The sequence below is a fragment of the Pelobates fuscus genome, chromosome 8 (genome assembly GCF_036172605.1).
Source record: "Pelobates fuscus isolate aPelFus1 chromosome 8, aPelFus1.pri, whole genome shotgun sequence".
NCBI lineage: Eukaryota > Metazoa > Chordata > Amphibia > Anura > Pelobatidae > Pelobates > Pelobates fuscus.
Window position 1 is genome coordinate 33,426,042 of NC_086324.1, and position 17,383 is coordinate 33,443,424.

General features: G+C 38.9%; 1 protein-coding gene across 1 annotated transcript in view; it reads left to right on the forward strand.

Annotated features, from left to right (window-relative positions):
- Window positions 1–3,773: 3,773 nt before the first annotated feature.
- The window catches only part of PSMD14 (proteasome 26S subunit, non-ATPase 14), a 55,466-nt gene continuing 41,856 nt past the window's right edge, over window positions 3,774–17,383 (forward strand). The window contains exon 1 of the mRNA XM_063428614.1: window positions 3,774–3,822. Coding sequence (XP_063284684.1) covers window positions 3,775–3,822 — 48 coding nt within the window. The 5' untranslated portion in view covers window position 3,774. The remainder of the gene's footprint in view (window positions 3,823–17,383) is intronic.

Here is a 17,383-nt window from a genome sequence, read left to right on the forward strand (position 1 = left end):
GCCAGCGTCCATAAGAAAGCATTGAGAATGCTTTCCTATGAGACTAGCTGAATGCGCGCGTGGCTCTTGCCGCACATGCGCATTCAGCCGATGACATCAGAAGAGGGGGGAGAGTCCCAGCGCCGAGGGAGCCTGGCGCTGGAAAAAAAGGTAAGGGATTAACCCCTTCCTCCCCCTTTAGCGCCACAGGAGTGTTTTCCTGGCACTATAGTGGTCCTTTAATGAAGCTTGTGAATTACACATACACGTTAACACTTTTCATGTATTTCTTACCAGCATTTAGACATTATGAATCCAGGGGAAGTTTGGTCAAACAGAAAAACTCGATTCCCAAAACGACCCCATCTCCACAACTTGCACCACTGTACCTAGGGTAGAAAAATATATGGAGTCTGCACGGATTCGTGAAAAGACAACCTTCTCTCCAAAATGTATTTTTGTTAAGCTGCTTTTTTTTCTGAATCCCTAATCTGTTGCTTGTTAAAGGGACACTTTAGGCACCATAAGCATTAAAGTAAGTTTTATTGGGTTTGGAAATATGAGTCTGAGTTGGTCTATTAAAGCATTCATATTTCCTCATTATCACAACAACTTACACCACGTTTAAACAATATTCAAATGCAGAGAGTTGTCAGTTGACACTCATAACCAGCTAAAGGAATGCTATAGTGTTAGGAATACAAAGCTGCATTCCGGATCCCTAGGAAATAAAATATTTTATACCTCTTAAACACTTTTGCACGCATTAGGTATTCCCCGTAGGAAAGCAGTGAATCAGTGTTTTACTATGGGGTTTTACAAGATGCTGGATGTCCTCACGCAAAGTGTGGGGACGTTGTTTCATAGCGCTTCAGGAACACTATAGTTTTTATTCCTGACACTATTGTGCTGGTGTGGCTGTTTAGTTCCCCAGCCCTCCTGTCTGTGCAGTGAAATGTGAGTTTACCAATTTAAAATTTTAATGATCTCAACCAATCTAAAGGTTTTCCATAGGAAAGCATTGATAAGCTATTGCGCATTCACGGCAGGGTGCCCTGCTGTGCCAGTCAGCATTTCCTCATGGAGATGCAACTCTAAATCCATGCATCTCTATGGGCAATGTTCAGCATCTCCATGCAGAGCGTGGAGGTGCTGAACGCCAGTGCTGCACAATGTAAACACTGCTGCCTAGAAACACCTCTAGTGGCAGTCACTCAGACGATTCATGGACAATATCTTTTCTGCTCTACTTCTGGTAAAGTAATACATTCTGATTACTTTTGTCTAGTCCAATGCTTCTTATAGAGAACCATTCAGGACACAGGGAATAAGATATAGGACTCAATTTAAGATCCTGATACTTGCTTACAAATCTCTACAAAATGCTGCTCCCACTTACTTATCCTCATTAATACACAAATATGTCCCGTCTAGGCCCCTACGCTCTGTCGGAGACCTACGTCTTATCTCTGATGCTCACCTTAAAGACTTCTCTAGGGCTCCACCATTCCTATGGAACGCCCTTCCCCTCTCTGTTAGACTTTCACCAAATCTCCATTCCTTCAAAAAAATCTTTGAAAACTTCATTAGGAAAGCATATCAATTAAACTGTGAACAGCTTTCCCTCCCTGATTCCGTTCCCGCAAGTGTCAAAACACTAAGCCCTCAATGAACACCATCAGAGCAACCTACTTTTCTACCCTTACCTTTTGAGTCACATTACCCCACTCCCTCTAGCATGTAAGTTCATTGAGCAGGGCCCTCAATCCATCTGTTCCTATGTGTCCAACTCTTCTGGTTACAAATATTTGCCTGTTAGTCCACCCATTGTACAGCGCTACAGAACCTGTTGGTGCTTTATAAAAAATAATAATAATGTGTGTTAATCTCTGTGTTCTGCCAATCTAATGCTTCTCTGTAAAACATCAAAGGAACACTATAGTCACCTAAATTACTTTAGCTAAATAAAGCAGTTTTAGTGTATAGATCATTCCCCTGCAATTTCATTGCTCAATTCACTGTCATTTAGGAGTTATATCACTCTGTTTCTGTTTATGCAGCCCTAGCCACACCTCCCCTGGCTATGATTGACAGAGCCTGCATGAAAAAAAAAAATCACTCTCAAACAGATGTAATTTACCTTAAATAATTGTATCTCAATCTCTAAATTGAACTTTAATCACATACAGGAGGCTCTTACAGGGTCTAGCAAGCTATTAACATAGCAGGGGATAAGAAAATCTTAATTAAACAGAACTTGCAATAAAGAAAGCCTAAATAGGGCTCTCTTTACAGGATGTGTTTATGGAAGGCTGTGCAAGTCACATGCAGGGAGGTGTGACTAGGGTTCATAAACAAAGGGTTTTAACTCCTAAATGGCAGACAATTGAGCAGTGAGGCTGCAGGGGCATGTTCTATACACCAAAACTGCTTCATTAAGCTAAAGTTGTTCAGGTGACTATAGTGTCCCTTTAAACACATTTGGCATCACCATGCTATGTGTGATGAGGCCAGACTTGACATTTAAAAATCAAGTCTTCAGGGGGAAATGTGTGGTCTATTGCCTCTAAACTCTAAGCACCATAACCAGTACAGCTCTTTGTTGCAGTTAGGGTGTTATGGGGTTTTGGTGCCCCAGTCCATTTTTGTCCATTTGTTTTTGAAATATATATATATATATATATATATATATATATATATATAAACACACACACCTTTTCACCTATAACGAGATATCAACACATTGTAAAGGAGAAACAGTTGTGCATTCGATTGGCACTGAAGAACGAATATTGCATTGTATACATGACCAGATATCTGCACAATATTTTGTTATATTGATATATTGCAAAACCTGCAGGAACAGGCTGTAGAGACTAGAGCAACTACATTAAGCTGTAGTGGTTCTGGTGACTATAGTGTCCCTTTAAGAATTGTGTTTTTCTCGTTGAAAATAAAACTGTTAGTTTAAAAATAGTGGAACATAACAATTTTTAGATGGCTCCAAGATTTCAACAAATTTGTCAAACCCTGCAGTAGGTGATTAACCCTGCAATATTATTGGCAGTTAGACGAAGAGTCCTCTCAAAGCATGTCTATCCGACATGGTCAGGCCCCACCTACCACGTGTGTTTTTTGACACGTAAAATACCAGGTAACGTTTTACTTGCTGTTGAGCTTCTCCTATCTTATGAAGACACACATTTTTATTGAGAAAAAAAGCGTTATGTCTGTCTCTCGTTGATATCAAAACATAGGTCTTCAGTGATGCCGAAAATCTGTTCAATACACCTCTGCCGAGAGTTCTTGCATAATCATTCAGTTGTAGTTTTGATGATAACTGACAAGCTGCAAGTTAATTAGTGAATGATATTCTAATGAGCATGTAACATGTTACTTTCCTATTGTAGGTGCATGTAAGAGGGCTTATATTTGTGCATGGTGTAAGGTAATCATTTGTAGATTACATAAATGATTTAGGTATCTAAATCCGTGGCATGTTTGCTAAGAATTAAAGAAATAAATAAATACCTGTGGGTTAAAAAAATTCATTAAAATGTATTTAAATTGTCGTTGTGGTTTAGGATAACCAAAACCTAAAGAAGCAAATCAGGTTTGTTAATTAGTTCAGGAGACAGCTTCTTGAATTAATATGTGGTGTTAATTAACAGGAAGATTGATGTTGTGTTGTAATTACCACCACAATTTTTTGGCATACTGAATGATTGAAGGTTGATATCACATAATAATATAATGTACTAATCATTCCAACATTTTATTCTTTCTTCCAGGAATATGGACAGACTTCTAAGGCTTGGAGGAGGCATGCCTGGACTCGGCCAGGTTAGCAGAGTTACTAATTCTGTTTTTTTTGGGATGTATTTTTTTTTTTTGTATTATTATTATTCCTGTTCTCCCCACCCCCAGCCATATCCATTATTGTAAGGTACTGTATGTTATTAGTTAACCAACAGTAAGGGCTTGTATTATCACACACAGGCTTTCTGGGTGGTTTGGTTAGATACACAGTTAGATATTGTTCTCTTATAGAACAATATTGGCTTGTGTTTCTCACTTGTTTCAAATTGAACATATATTCACTGTTGAATTTCAATATGTTTCTTTCCCTTTATGTTCCGAGATGTACTGTTACACTTCCTGGTTTGGGGGCCTTCAGCTCCCATCTGCTCCAATCAGAACGGGAAAAGCAATCTGTCAGCAGCTTGAATAGGGTTGTTTTGCTAAATTGTCTCTGCAGTTTATCCTAAAATAAAAAAGAAAAAAAGTGATTTGTTTCACTAGGCAGAATTCCATTCATCTGCTAAAGACCATTTGGAATTGCTATACATCATGGTAAAATTAAGATATACAGGGCATTAAGAAAGTATTCAGACCCCATCATTTTTATTCCATTTTTATGCTGCAGTCTTATGTTACAACTGTTTGTACCCACACTCAATACCCCATAATGACAAAGCAAAAAGCTGAAATATCACACTTGCATAAATGTTCAGACCCCTTGCTAATTGTATAGTTGTTGGTTTTTGTTTTTTTGTTATATAAAGAACAATGGTCCCCACTTCACCTTTCAGTTCTCTGCATGCTGAGTTGTATTGAATGCATAGGTTGAGGATTGATCGACAGTCAAGTAGCAGGAGAAAAGTTCTCCTGCTTGCTAACATATGTGCTGTAGTTGCTTTTAGTAGTCAGATGCTGAGCGTATCTTTTACTTTTCCACAGGAGTATATAGTGGAGTGACAAAACAGGGGAAATGCTGTTGTGAAGAGAATTTTTTATTTTATTTTAATGCATTTCTTTTGTTGTTTAGAATACTTGGCTCCCCTTAAAAGAAAAGCAAATACAATTAAATATAAATTAAAAAGCCATTAAACTACTGGTGCCAAAACAGACTCCTCATTGCAGCCTGATCCTCTCATAGAGCAGTATTGTGGACACACAGTGTATGCGTGCCAGTCCCTACAGTCCACCAATCAAATGCTTCTTATAGAGCATTATTTTAGTCTTAAACCCATACTGGCAGGTTGACAGCGATAAATAGGTGTGCCAATTGCAAAATGTAAGCAGAACCTATTCTGGCACAGAGAAACTGCACCACACACACACATACATATTTTTTTTTTTTTCAGCCCTTTTCCTGGAAAATGGGAAGTAACACCTGAACTCCTGTTCTTGCTCATGCCATGTTCTTCTTGGAATCCAGTAGAGGACAAATGGGATCTTTTGGAAGATCTAAAAGACTGTGGGATACTTAATAGGGTGATTCTGTAGGTATGCCAAAGGCATTCCATTTATCCATTGAACAATGTGGTGGAAGCTGCTTAAAGTGGCTTTGTTTGTCTAGGGTTCGTTGAACAATTTACAAAGATCACAGACTGTGACTTTGCCGCTGAGTGTCCTGTTGCCACGTGGTGCAGGGGAACATGAGTTATACTTACCTGTCCATTACTGCTGCCGCCACGCCGTTTCTGCTTTTCCGCTTCAGCTGAAAGCAGCCCATGTTAGCATTGTACTATCGCACATGCGTGAAAGTAAAACACTGAGTTCTATAAGGGAGAACTCGGGATCTTCCTTAGACTGAGCCTTTTTTCCCCCTCAGACATCACTAGTGACAGCTGGGGGCTTGAGATAATGTAGTTCTGCCTTTTTGTCAAGGAAAATTACTTGTATATCTTGACTGCTTTGGAATTTCATTAAAATTCCAACACAGTCAATGTGAGTATTTATTTTGTAAAAATATTCTTTATGAAAGACTCCTTTTGGAGGAGGAGTGGGGTGACAATGCCGCTTTAAAGCTCTGCCTTGTGCCACATTTTGATACCAATTGACACTTCCACAAGACAGAGTAGTATAGCTTCGGATATCTTTTTCATACTAAAAAAGTAAAAAAAAAAACTATTTATGCAATCTGCTAACAGAAATAAGTTGGAAGTTAGTAACAGATTTTTTCTCTAGGTACAGTACTTACAACTTTACAAAAAGTGTAAAAAAAAAAGTGTAAAAGGCCAAGAATTCTCCAGAAACTCAGCTATTCAGGATCTTTTGCTAGCCTTTGAAAGTAGGAGACCAAAAAGGAGTGTGTGTGAGTATATAAACTGATAGAAGGGTGCACTCGAAGGCCCAATATTACATAGGTGTCGGACCAACATTTTGACCCATTCGGGTACTCCACATCACTGTGTAATGCAAATAGCAAATATTATATAGATAAAGTGGGGAAAAATACTTTTCAATGACAAGTGTGCAGCTCACGTGGAAGTGCTCACGGAGATCACGTAACGTGTGATGATAGACATGAGTACATGCAGCGACATGACTCTGGTAGTTGCTAGGAAACATGTATACAAAAGTGCTGAATTTGTTAGTCACCCCGAGTGATAGAAAGATGCATGGAGGACAAAAGTACATAGAACATGTCACTAATGTAGGAGAAAGTAGATGATCTTGCAAAACTGTGTGGTGCAAAGACAAGCTAGAAGTGATTAGTGAAATAGTGACAAAATTAAATATACATAGTGTGTGATATAGTGACCAAAGCACTAACTTTTCCTCATGTACAAAGATAGTTAGAAAGTTCACCAACCCAACAAAGTGGGAAGAGAGAATAGAATAAGCATAGAATATCAAATAGCATACATATAAAGCAAAGGATTCAAGGGTGGAGATACTCAAAGCAGGTACATTTCCCCTAAATAATTTCTAATGTATAGTCAAATTAAATTCATATACTAGAGCTATACAGATTAAGGCTAAAAGAATATTAGTCACCAATACATAGTATGAAATGCATGCTATTCTAATCTATATTAATACTGTATATTTTTATAGAAACATGGAATACACAATATTCTCATTAATCCCTTTAGGGCCGACTGTCCAATCGGAAGATCCAATGAGCTTGTAAGAGCAATTTGGATCTATCCCCTCCTTGTGGTAGAGGAGAGATAGGGTCTATGACTGTAAATCTTAACATGGGAAGTCTGTGCTGTGCTGCCCAGAAATGTTTTGTTACGGGTTTATCCGTTTGCTGATCCTGAAAAGCTGTAGTGATGGCGGACCGGTGTCCTCTGATCTGGTCCCTCAATGCAAGATCTGTCTTGCCCACATGTCCGATTACATGGTCCGTAGTACATGTGATAAATCCCAAGATGTTGTAGAATTTCAACTCCCATGATGATTTGCAAACTTTTAGAATGGCAATGCATCAGGGAACCATGACCATAGGTGGACAGTCTGGTTGAAACACAGAAAGCAGGGAAAAAGCAAAGGGAGAAATGACATGCATTCTGAGGAGGAGCAGAAAATCTGATCAAATTAAAGATTAAAAAAAAAAAAAAAAAAAAAGGTACTTTTAAAGCTAATTTTTATACTATTTAGGGGAAAAAGCATTTAGTGACAGGTTTACTGTTGGGGTGGAATAAAAGGATATGCATTTTTTACCTCTGCAGTTCCTTTAATAAATGTCTGCATGTTAAACTAAAGTTTACCGGTATGCAGAGCATCTTTATATACGCCTTGTTTAAGCTCACATATATTGCTGTAATTTGTGCCTGTATAAATGTTTGTTTGTAAATACTTTGAATGAACTGTATATCAATTTACAAATGGAATGGGATTTTAATTTGAAATGCATATTTAAATAACGAGTGTGTGAACACTAGGTCTGTAAATAAAAAAAAAATAGAAATGAGTTAGACTTTGAAGATAATCAATGATATGCAATGGTACACCTCCGATCTTTTCAAGGCCAAGTGTGAGGAAGGCTTCAGATAAATCATATGGCTTTCTCACCTTGGATGTGAAATCTGACTTACATTAGAGCCTCCCAATGCGCATTTTAATGATGTCATAATTAAGTTTTAGCTTGTGTGTGCGCGCGCATATATATATATATATATAATATCTCAGAATACATAATATGACCAGCACTCACGGTTTTATAGAGAAATAAAAAGTGTAGATATTATTTAAACATGGTTAAAAAATGGCAGCTCGACGTTTCAGTCCTCATCCAGGACTTTCATCCTGATGAAAGTCCTGGATGAGGACTGAAACGTCGAGCTGCCATTTTTTAACCATATTTAAATAAAATCTACACTTTTTATTTCTCTACAAAACCGTGAGTGCTGGTCATATTATGTATTCTGATATTTGAGTTTACCCTGGATTACAAGCACCCGGATTCTAATATTTCAGTCAGTGTGCAAGGAATTTGGATTTTTATATATATATATATGTATATGTATATAACAAGCAGATTTTCTTAATTCCAGCTTCTGTCATCTGTCTTTGTAAAATGTGCGAAAATGTGTCTGAAAGGTCGACATATGGGCCTCATACAATGATTCTGTTGAAAAATTTACAAAATGCTAATTTTTGCACTAATGGTTCATCACCAAATGAAAAATTAAAATGCTGTAAAAAAAAAAAAAAAAAAGTTAGAAATGCGGTTAATGCTCTGGCAAAGCTCTTTCTAGACATATTAAGTTCTGTACTGAGGTTAATTATTTCATTGTTATGCACAGATGTATCAAGATGCTAGTGATAATGTATTTCTTGTAAACAACTTCTAAATTAATTGTAGGGTCGCATGATGAAATAAGGGTCACCAAGTAGATTTAGTTAGAACTACATGGGATTTGTTTTGTATTAACACCATTCTGTAGAAAATACCTTGTTGGTAAGACATCAGCGCAGCATTTTACAAACATGACTGTTGATGTGTAAATGTGCTCTTTGTAATTGCTTAAAGGAACACTATAGTCACCTATATCACTTTAGTTAAATAAAGCAGTTTTAGTGTATAGATCATTCCCCTGCAATTTCACTGCTCAATTCACTGTCATTTAGGAGTTAAATCACTTTGTTTCTGTTTATGCAGCCCTTAGCCACACCTCCCCTGGCTATGATTGACAGAGCCTGCATGAAAAAAAAACTGGTTTCACTTTCAAACAGATGTAATTTACCTAAAATAATTGTATCTCAATCTCTAAATTGAACTTTAATCACATACAGGAGGCTCTTGCAGGGTCTAGCAAGCCATTAACATAGCAGGGGATAAGAAAATGTTAATTAAACAGAACTTGCAATAAAAGCCTAAATAGGGCTCTCTTTACAGGAAGTGTTTATGGAAGGCTGTGCAAGTCACATGCAGGGAGGTGTGACTAGGGTTCATAAACAAAGGGATTTTACTCCTAAATGGCAGAGGATTGAGCAGTGAGGCTGCAGGGGCATGTTCTATACACCAAAACTGCTTAATTAAGCTAAAGTTGTTCAGGTGACTATAGTGTCCCTTTAATAGTAATCTCCACCTTTTCCTGTCTCCATCCCTCTGCGTCCCTTTATTTTGAGCTATATGCTCTATGCCAGTCTCCACTTCTCTGCCATTTATTAATGGCTATCTGTCTGCTCCACCTCTTGTATCTACTTCTGTCTCCTTTGTCTTTGTACTTATTATTTCTGTATTCCTCCTAGTATCTCTTGTCATGTGTTTGATCCTATTTTTTTTGTCTGTCCCTGTCTTTCGTAGCCCTTATGTTTTAGCCCCTTCTTTTTATTTTTACCGCTACTTCCTTACAATTGTTATAATTATTTGTTGCATGTGTGCCCACTTCCTTACCTTTTTCATATGGTGAGCAGTGCCCATACCTTTTTGTGTGTGTGTGTGTGTGTGTGACTTAGTGTAGGAAGACTGACCTTTTCTAGTACCATCCAGTAAAATACAGCAAAGGAGTGAGTCAGGAAATGCTTAGTCCTCGCTTCATTGCTAAGCACTGATGTGACAAGGATCCAACTTTCCTCTGCATTCGAAAGTGGCTCAGTGTTGTTGGTATTGCTGACCTGTGGACACACAGTAGAGGTGTAAACTCTGCAGTCAGGCCTAGCAGTGGAAAGTGCATAGTCCTGAAGGCTTGATATGTGAGACCTGCAGGCCGTATATGTAATAGATCATAAATTATATTTCAGCCCAATAACATTTACTTTTTATTAAATTTGAATAAAGGGCAATGATTGGCTGAATGGATTGGGTATGGTTGCAATACAAAAAGTATCTGAGATACATGGTTAATTATAAGGCACTGCATTAATTGTGTTTCTATGAAGTTAATATTAGCCCGGTGTATCTTTAAAACCCAGCTACTTTATTATTATTATTATTATTATTATTATTATTATTAGAATGTAGTTATCTTTTTTAAGCTTTACTTTACATATTGATGACCTGGGCTCAAGGCTCAGACTCCATACATTTGTTACTTTAGTAAGCCTGTGTTAGCTAAATTTAAACAAATGGGGTACATTAAAATGCACATATTGTTTCCTAGCCTATATTTGGAATGTATTTACATATTATTGTCATGTGTATTACAGAAAGGATTGACAAATGGCACAGTGATTTTCCATATTAGATTTTTTTGCTGTGTTTGCATAAAGTGGACCGAGAACATTTCCATATGTCATACATCTCAACATTGGCATTCGTGATGTTTCTTAAAACATGATGTTTGCCAATCTCTCAGAAGCAAGGGATTTGATGAAGAGCAATATGTCTTAAAACTTTAATATTTGCAGTAAAGGATTTTACTTTTTCCAAATAGTATGTTAACCCCTTAAGACCGCAGCCATATGTACAAGTTGTGATTCAAAAAAAATGTAAACAAACCACAGAATTTTACTATATGTCTGTTCAACAATAATTTACCTCTTTCATACTAAGTGCACCCACACTTATTATATATAATTTTGTTCGTGGGAAACAGAGCTTTCATTTCATATCAAACATTCATATTTGGAACTCCATTTTATATGAATAAAATCTAAAAAACGTGAAAAATTTAAGAAATCTTGTTATTTTTCAATTTCAGCATGGCAATTTAACTGTTAATGTCAGAATACTGTTCGGTTTTCCTGCAATAAAACGTATTTGTATTCAGAAATGTCTCACGATTAAAACAGTACCCCCCATGTATAGGTTTTTATGGGTTTTTGGAAAGTTACAGGGTCAAATATACAGCTTGTCCATTATTTTATTTTCTACATAGAAATTTGACAGATTGGTTTGAGTGGCCTAGTTTGTCTTTGAGACCATATGGCAGCCCAGAAATGAAAATTACCCCCATCATGGCATACCATTTGAAAAAGTAGACATCCCAGGGTATTCAAAATGGGGTATGGCCAGTCTTTAGTAGTAGCCACTTGGACACAAACCCTAGCCAAGTTTAGCGTTCATTTTTTTTTGTTTGCATTTTTCATATAAAAACTGTACTTTCACTGATATTATTGTTAGTATATAGTTTACTGCCCTGAAACACTCCGAGTTCTGTTCAGTGATGTCTCACGAGCGCCATGGTACCCCCCATGTATCGGTTTTATGGGGTTTTGGAAAGTTACAGGGTCATATATACGGCTTATCCATTTATGCTTTTTCATCTTGAAATTTGTCAGATTAGTTTACAGTGTCCAGGCTGCCTTTGAGACCGTATGGAAGCCAAGAAATGTATATTACCCCCATCATGGCATACCATTTGAAAAAGTAGACATCCCAGGGTATTCAAAATGGGGTATGGCCAGTCTTTTGTAGTAGCCACTTGGGCACAGCCAAAGTTAACGTTTTTTTTTTTGTTTGTTTTTTTTGTTTTTGCATTTTTCACATAAAATCTGTACTTTCACTGATAATATTATTGTTAGTATATAGTTTACTGCCCTGAAACACTCCTAGTTCTGCTCAGTGATGTCTCACGAGCGCCACGGTACCCCCATGTATAGGTTTTATGGGGTTTTGGAAAGTTACAGGGTCAAATATATGCCTGTCCATTTTTGGTTTTAAACATTGAAAATTGGCAAAGCGATTTTCTGGGCCTATCTTGCCTTTGAGAGAGCATGGCAGCCTGGGTAATAACATTTCCACTATTATGGCATACCATTTTCAAAAATAGGCAACCCAGAGTATTTCAAATGGTGCATTTTAAGATGTTTGGTCTAACGACTTTATCAGAAATGAAGGGCCCACATAGCGGTAATAGATTTATTTGTGCTTTTTTCCACACATGAACTCACTTTTCACAGGACATTTCCTATTCCTGGTATGAGTTATTGCAACAAAGCCTCACTATTTTTTTTTTTTTAACATTGTCTCCTGAATATAACAGTACCCCCATGTACCAGATTTTTTGTTTTTTAGGGGGTAGTCACGGGGACAAAATATTAGATTTCAAAGTTGGAAATTTGGCAAAGTGATATTCTGGGCCTATGTGGCTATTCAGAGAGCATGGCAGCCTGGGTAATAACATTTCCACCGTTATGGCATACCATTTTCAAAAGAAGCAACCCAGAATACAACAAAATGCAGACCTTGAGATGTTTGGTCTAGCCATTTTAACAGAAATGCTGGGCCCATGTAGTGATATCTACCGTATATACTCGAGTATAAGCCGAGTTTTTCAGCACATTTTTTGTGCTGAAAAACCCCATCTCGGCTTATACTCGAGTCAATTGTCTGTATTATGGCAATTTGCATTGCCATAATACAGACAGGGGCTGTGGGGGCTGCAGAGAGATGTTACTTACCTTCCTGCAGCTCCTGTCAGCTCTCTCCTCCTCTGCCGGTCCGTTCAGCTCTTCTGTCAGCTCACAGTGTAAATCTCTCGCGAGATTTACACTGGGAGCTGACCGAGGTGCTGAACGGACCGGCAGAGGAGGAGAGAGCTGACAGGAGCTGCAGGAAGGTAAGTAACATCTCTCTACAGCCCCCACAGCCCCCTCCTACACAGTGCCCATCCACTGGACCACCAGGGAAGGAGAGCCCCCCTCCCTGGCCAGCTAGCAAGCAGGGAGGGGGGACGAAAAAATGCATATATATATTAATAATAATAAAAAAATAAAAATAATAAAATAAAAATAATAAATAAATAATAATAAAAAAATAATAATAATAAAAAAAATGTAATGAAACAAAAAAAATATTAAAATAATAATTAAAAAATAAAAATGCCCACCCCCCACCAAGGCTCTGCATCACACTCTGCATTACACACACACTGCATTCACACACACACACACACACACTGCACTCATACACACACACACTGCACTCATACGCAGCACTCATACACACACACTGCACTCATATACACACACACTGCACTCATATACACACACACTGCACTCATACACACACAAACTGCACTCATACACACACAAACTGCACTCATACACACACACTGCACTCATACACACACACTGCACTCATACACACACACACTGCACTCATACACACACACACTGCACTCATACACACACACTCAGCATTCATACACACACTGCATTCATGCACACACACACTGCATTCATGCACACACACACTGCATTCATGCACACACACACTGTATTCTCATACACACACACACTGTATTCTCATACACACACACACTGTATTCTCATACACACAGCATTCTCATACACACAGCATTCTCATACACACACACACTGCACTCATACACACTGCATTCATACACACACACTGCATTCATACACACACACTGCACTCATACACACAGCATTCTCATACACACACACTGCACTCATACACACAGCATTCTCATACACACACACACTGCACTCATACACACAGCATTCATACACACACACACTGAACTCATACACACACACTGAACTCATACACAGCACTCATACACACACACTGCATTCATATACACACACTGCATTCTCATACACACACACTGCACTCTCATACACACACTGCATTCATTATATACACACACTGTAAATAAATATTCAATTAATATAATTTTTGAAGGATCTAATTTTATTTAGAAATTTACTAGTAGCTGCTGCATTTCCCACCATAGTCTTATACTCGAGTCAATAAGTTTTCCCAGTTTTTGGGGGTAAAATTAGGGGCCTCGGCTTATATTCGGGTCGGCTTATACTCGAGTATATACGGTACTTTTAGTTTTGTCTTTTTAATCACATAAGTTGGATTTTCACTAGAAATTTCATAATCCTGGTATTAGTGCAGTAAAACCTCAGTATTTTGATTGAACACGGTCTTCTGAATAGAACACATGTACAATGTTTCAAGGTTTTTATTATATCACAGGAATAGAACAGTACCCCCACATACACTTTGATCTGGAGGCATAGAGAGGCAGAGAGATTTTTAATCTCACATAGAGAGTTACTGTGTGAAAAGCTGAGAAGTTAAGAAAACAAAAAAGTAATTTTATTAACCCTTTCAGTGCTAATCGCAGCATTAACCCTGTGATTAGTTTTTTGCTTTTTTTTTTGTGAAGGCACATTTCAAATACTACAATTGTAGTATTTTGAGTTGTTTGGTGTAGCCACTTTAGAATGGCTAGCGTAAACCGGGACAGGCCAAGGTCAGGGGAATCCAGAAGTTAGAGTAGTCGGTAAAGCAAGCCAATGGGTCGGTACAGTCAGTAATCCAGGGAAATCAAGCAAACAAACTGCCAAAGTCCCATACAGAGTGATTTAGAAGTTCAGCTCTGTATGGTAGACTTTGAAACAGTCTGTTATGCAGTGTCCGGGTTGAGATGGGCAGGTTGGACAATAATAACTGGAGTCCTTTCGGACTCCTTTCTTGTAGCAAACACGGCACTTTTTGGGGGAATTTCTTTTACTGGCGGTAGCAGGGATTCGGGAAGGGAAGTGTTTGCCACAAAGTCTTTGGAGATCTTCTGATCCCATAGTGGGATTGGGGGGCTGGGTAAATAATTAATAAATGGGACAAAAGGCTAAGAGTGAAGTCTAGGAAAGGGCAGGGCTTGCCTATGACCTCTTTTTTATAGAGGACATAAGCATTGAAAATTGCAATCTGGGTCACGTAGATTGCACTTTTCTTGTACCAGGTCCTAGTTTTCCGGTTCACTAGATAGGGCTGTATGCATTGGTCATCCAAGTCTACTCCCCCCATAAACTTGCTGTAGTCTACAATGCACTTCGGCTTTTCCAGACGCTCAGTGCTACCTCTCACAGACACTGGCACTGTACTTTCGTCATGCATTGTAGACAGCATGTATACATCCTTCCTATCTGTGAAACGAAGGGCAAGCAACTCATCCTGGCGGAGGGCTGAAGAGGAACCTCTACTACTTCTGCCTCTTGCCAGAGTTTGGGGGAAACCCCTGCGATTCTTCCTCACTGTGCCACAGGCTAGGGTTTCAAAGTAATATAATTTTTTAAATAACGGTACACTGGTATAATAATTGTCAACCCATAGCCTATATCCCTTATTTAACAAGGGAAGGATTAGATCCCAAACAATCTTTCCACTTGTACCCACAGAATCAGGGCATCCTGGTGGGTCAAGATGGCTATCCTTCCCCTGGTAAATGCGAAACGCCCATGTGTAACCAGTACAGGATTCGCATAATTTATAAAATTTAACGCCATATCGGGACCGCTATCGGGAATGTATTGCTTAAATAGCAGTCGACCTTTGAATTTCATAAGGGACTCGTCAATTGAAATATCTTTATCGGGGATATAATTTTCTGAAAATCTGTCTGACAGGAGTTGGATAAAGGGCCAAATTTTATAGAGCCTGTCAAACAGTGGGTCATTTCTAGGGGGACACAGTGAGTTGTCATTAAAATGAAGGAATCGCAGCAGTCGCAGATAGCGATCCCTCTGCATAACCTCAGGGAAAAGAGGGGTAGCCAGGATGCGTTGCTTGCTCCAGTCGGACCTGATACTGGGCTTTTTAACTATACCCATCACTAGGGTTAAAGCACAAAACCGCTTCATCTCTGCGACATCTGTGGGTCTCCACATATTCCTGCGATTATGATGGGACCCCGGATGTGCAGAGAGATACTGCATAGCAAACAAATTTGTTTGCTGAGCCATGAGCTCAAATACATCATCAGACATAAAGAGCTCAAAAAAACGAATTGGCTTGCAGTCGTCCACTGTTACAGTGATGCCAGGTGTAACAGTGAATGGCGGTATTTCTGCTGCCATCATGTTTGAAGGCACCCAGTCTCCCTCTGGCATTGGGCATTCTGAGCGTCCTCTTGTGAGTGGTGGTGGGGCACCATCACTTGAGGTCTCACTCAGAGGCTCAATGTCAGAGGCAGTGATAGTGTCACTGTCTTGCAGAGTGTCACTATCACTGCCTGCCAGAATGGCATACGCCTCCTCGGCTGAGTAGCGACGTGCCATTCTAGGGGGAAAAATTAATTAAGTGAAAGGGGCTAACGAATTAACTACCTGCCTAACACGCACTACCCACCCTCATAAAGAAAATAAATGTACTGATCACAGTATAGGCAGCTGCGATCAGTACTGAAAGGGTTATTTTTAAGTTTTGAAAAAAATAACCCTAAAAAAAAAGTCAGCCTGATCAGAGAGCCCTATGATCACAGTGATCACTGATATAGTACCGTACAGCAGATATACTGTACAGTACAGTGATCACGGCAGCGGGGAAAGGGTAATGGAGATTTGGGTTGCTGCAACTGACACAAAGGGTCAAAAAAAGAGAAATTCTTTTTTTTGACCCCCAAAAAATTTATAAATATAGTACAAAAGTACTAAATGCCCTAATCAGGCTGATTACAGTAATATGCTGTGATCAGCACTGAAAGGGTTAAATAAAATAAAAATTTTAAAACTTTTTTCCTTTTTACAGGAGCTGGAAAACAACAATGTCTCTCTCAGATCGAAGTGAGGAGAGGGGCAGAGACAATGTGTCAGCCAGTGATCTGAGGTCATTGGCTGACACATACTAACAGTGATCACAGTGACTGGCTGTCACTGTGATCACCTCCTGCAGATTGGGTAATTGATCACAGGGGGGAGTGCCTGGGTGGTACAAGCACTCCCCCTACCAGTCTGCAGGGGGATCATGGCGCCTGTTACATGTATCCGCCATTAGGCTGACACATGTAACACTGATCGCAGTGACAGGCCAGGTAAGTCCCCCGACCGCGATCTGCACAAGGGGAAATCGGCTGACACACGCTAAATACTGAAACGCCCGCCGGCGTTTAGAGCCGGCTCCTGCAGGGCGTAACACCACCTGGCACACTCATCCAATCACTGCTTAGTATGACTCAGTACGATGTAATGCTCCTCTCCGTCTACATCAGTGGTAGTCAACCCTTTTCTACCTACTGCCCACTAATGCATCTTTTTGGTTGAAAAAATTTCCTGACCGCCCACCAGTTTTCGCGCAAGTGCAGAATATTTTTTTAGAAAGGAGGGTATTTTAAAAAATATATATGTACATATATCTTTATTTCTACTTAATGCATGTTTATAATGTTTTTAACTTTAAAAAGTTTAATGAGAAAACAATAAAGTAAATTGAAATTACCTTTACTAGTGATTAATGAGATCCTTG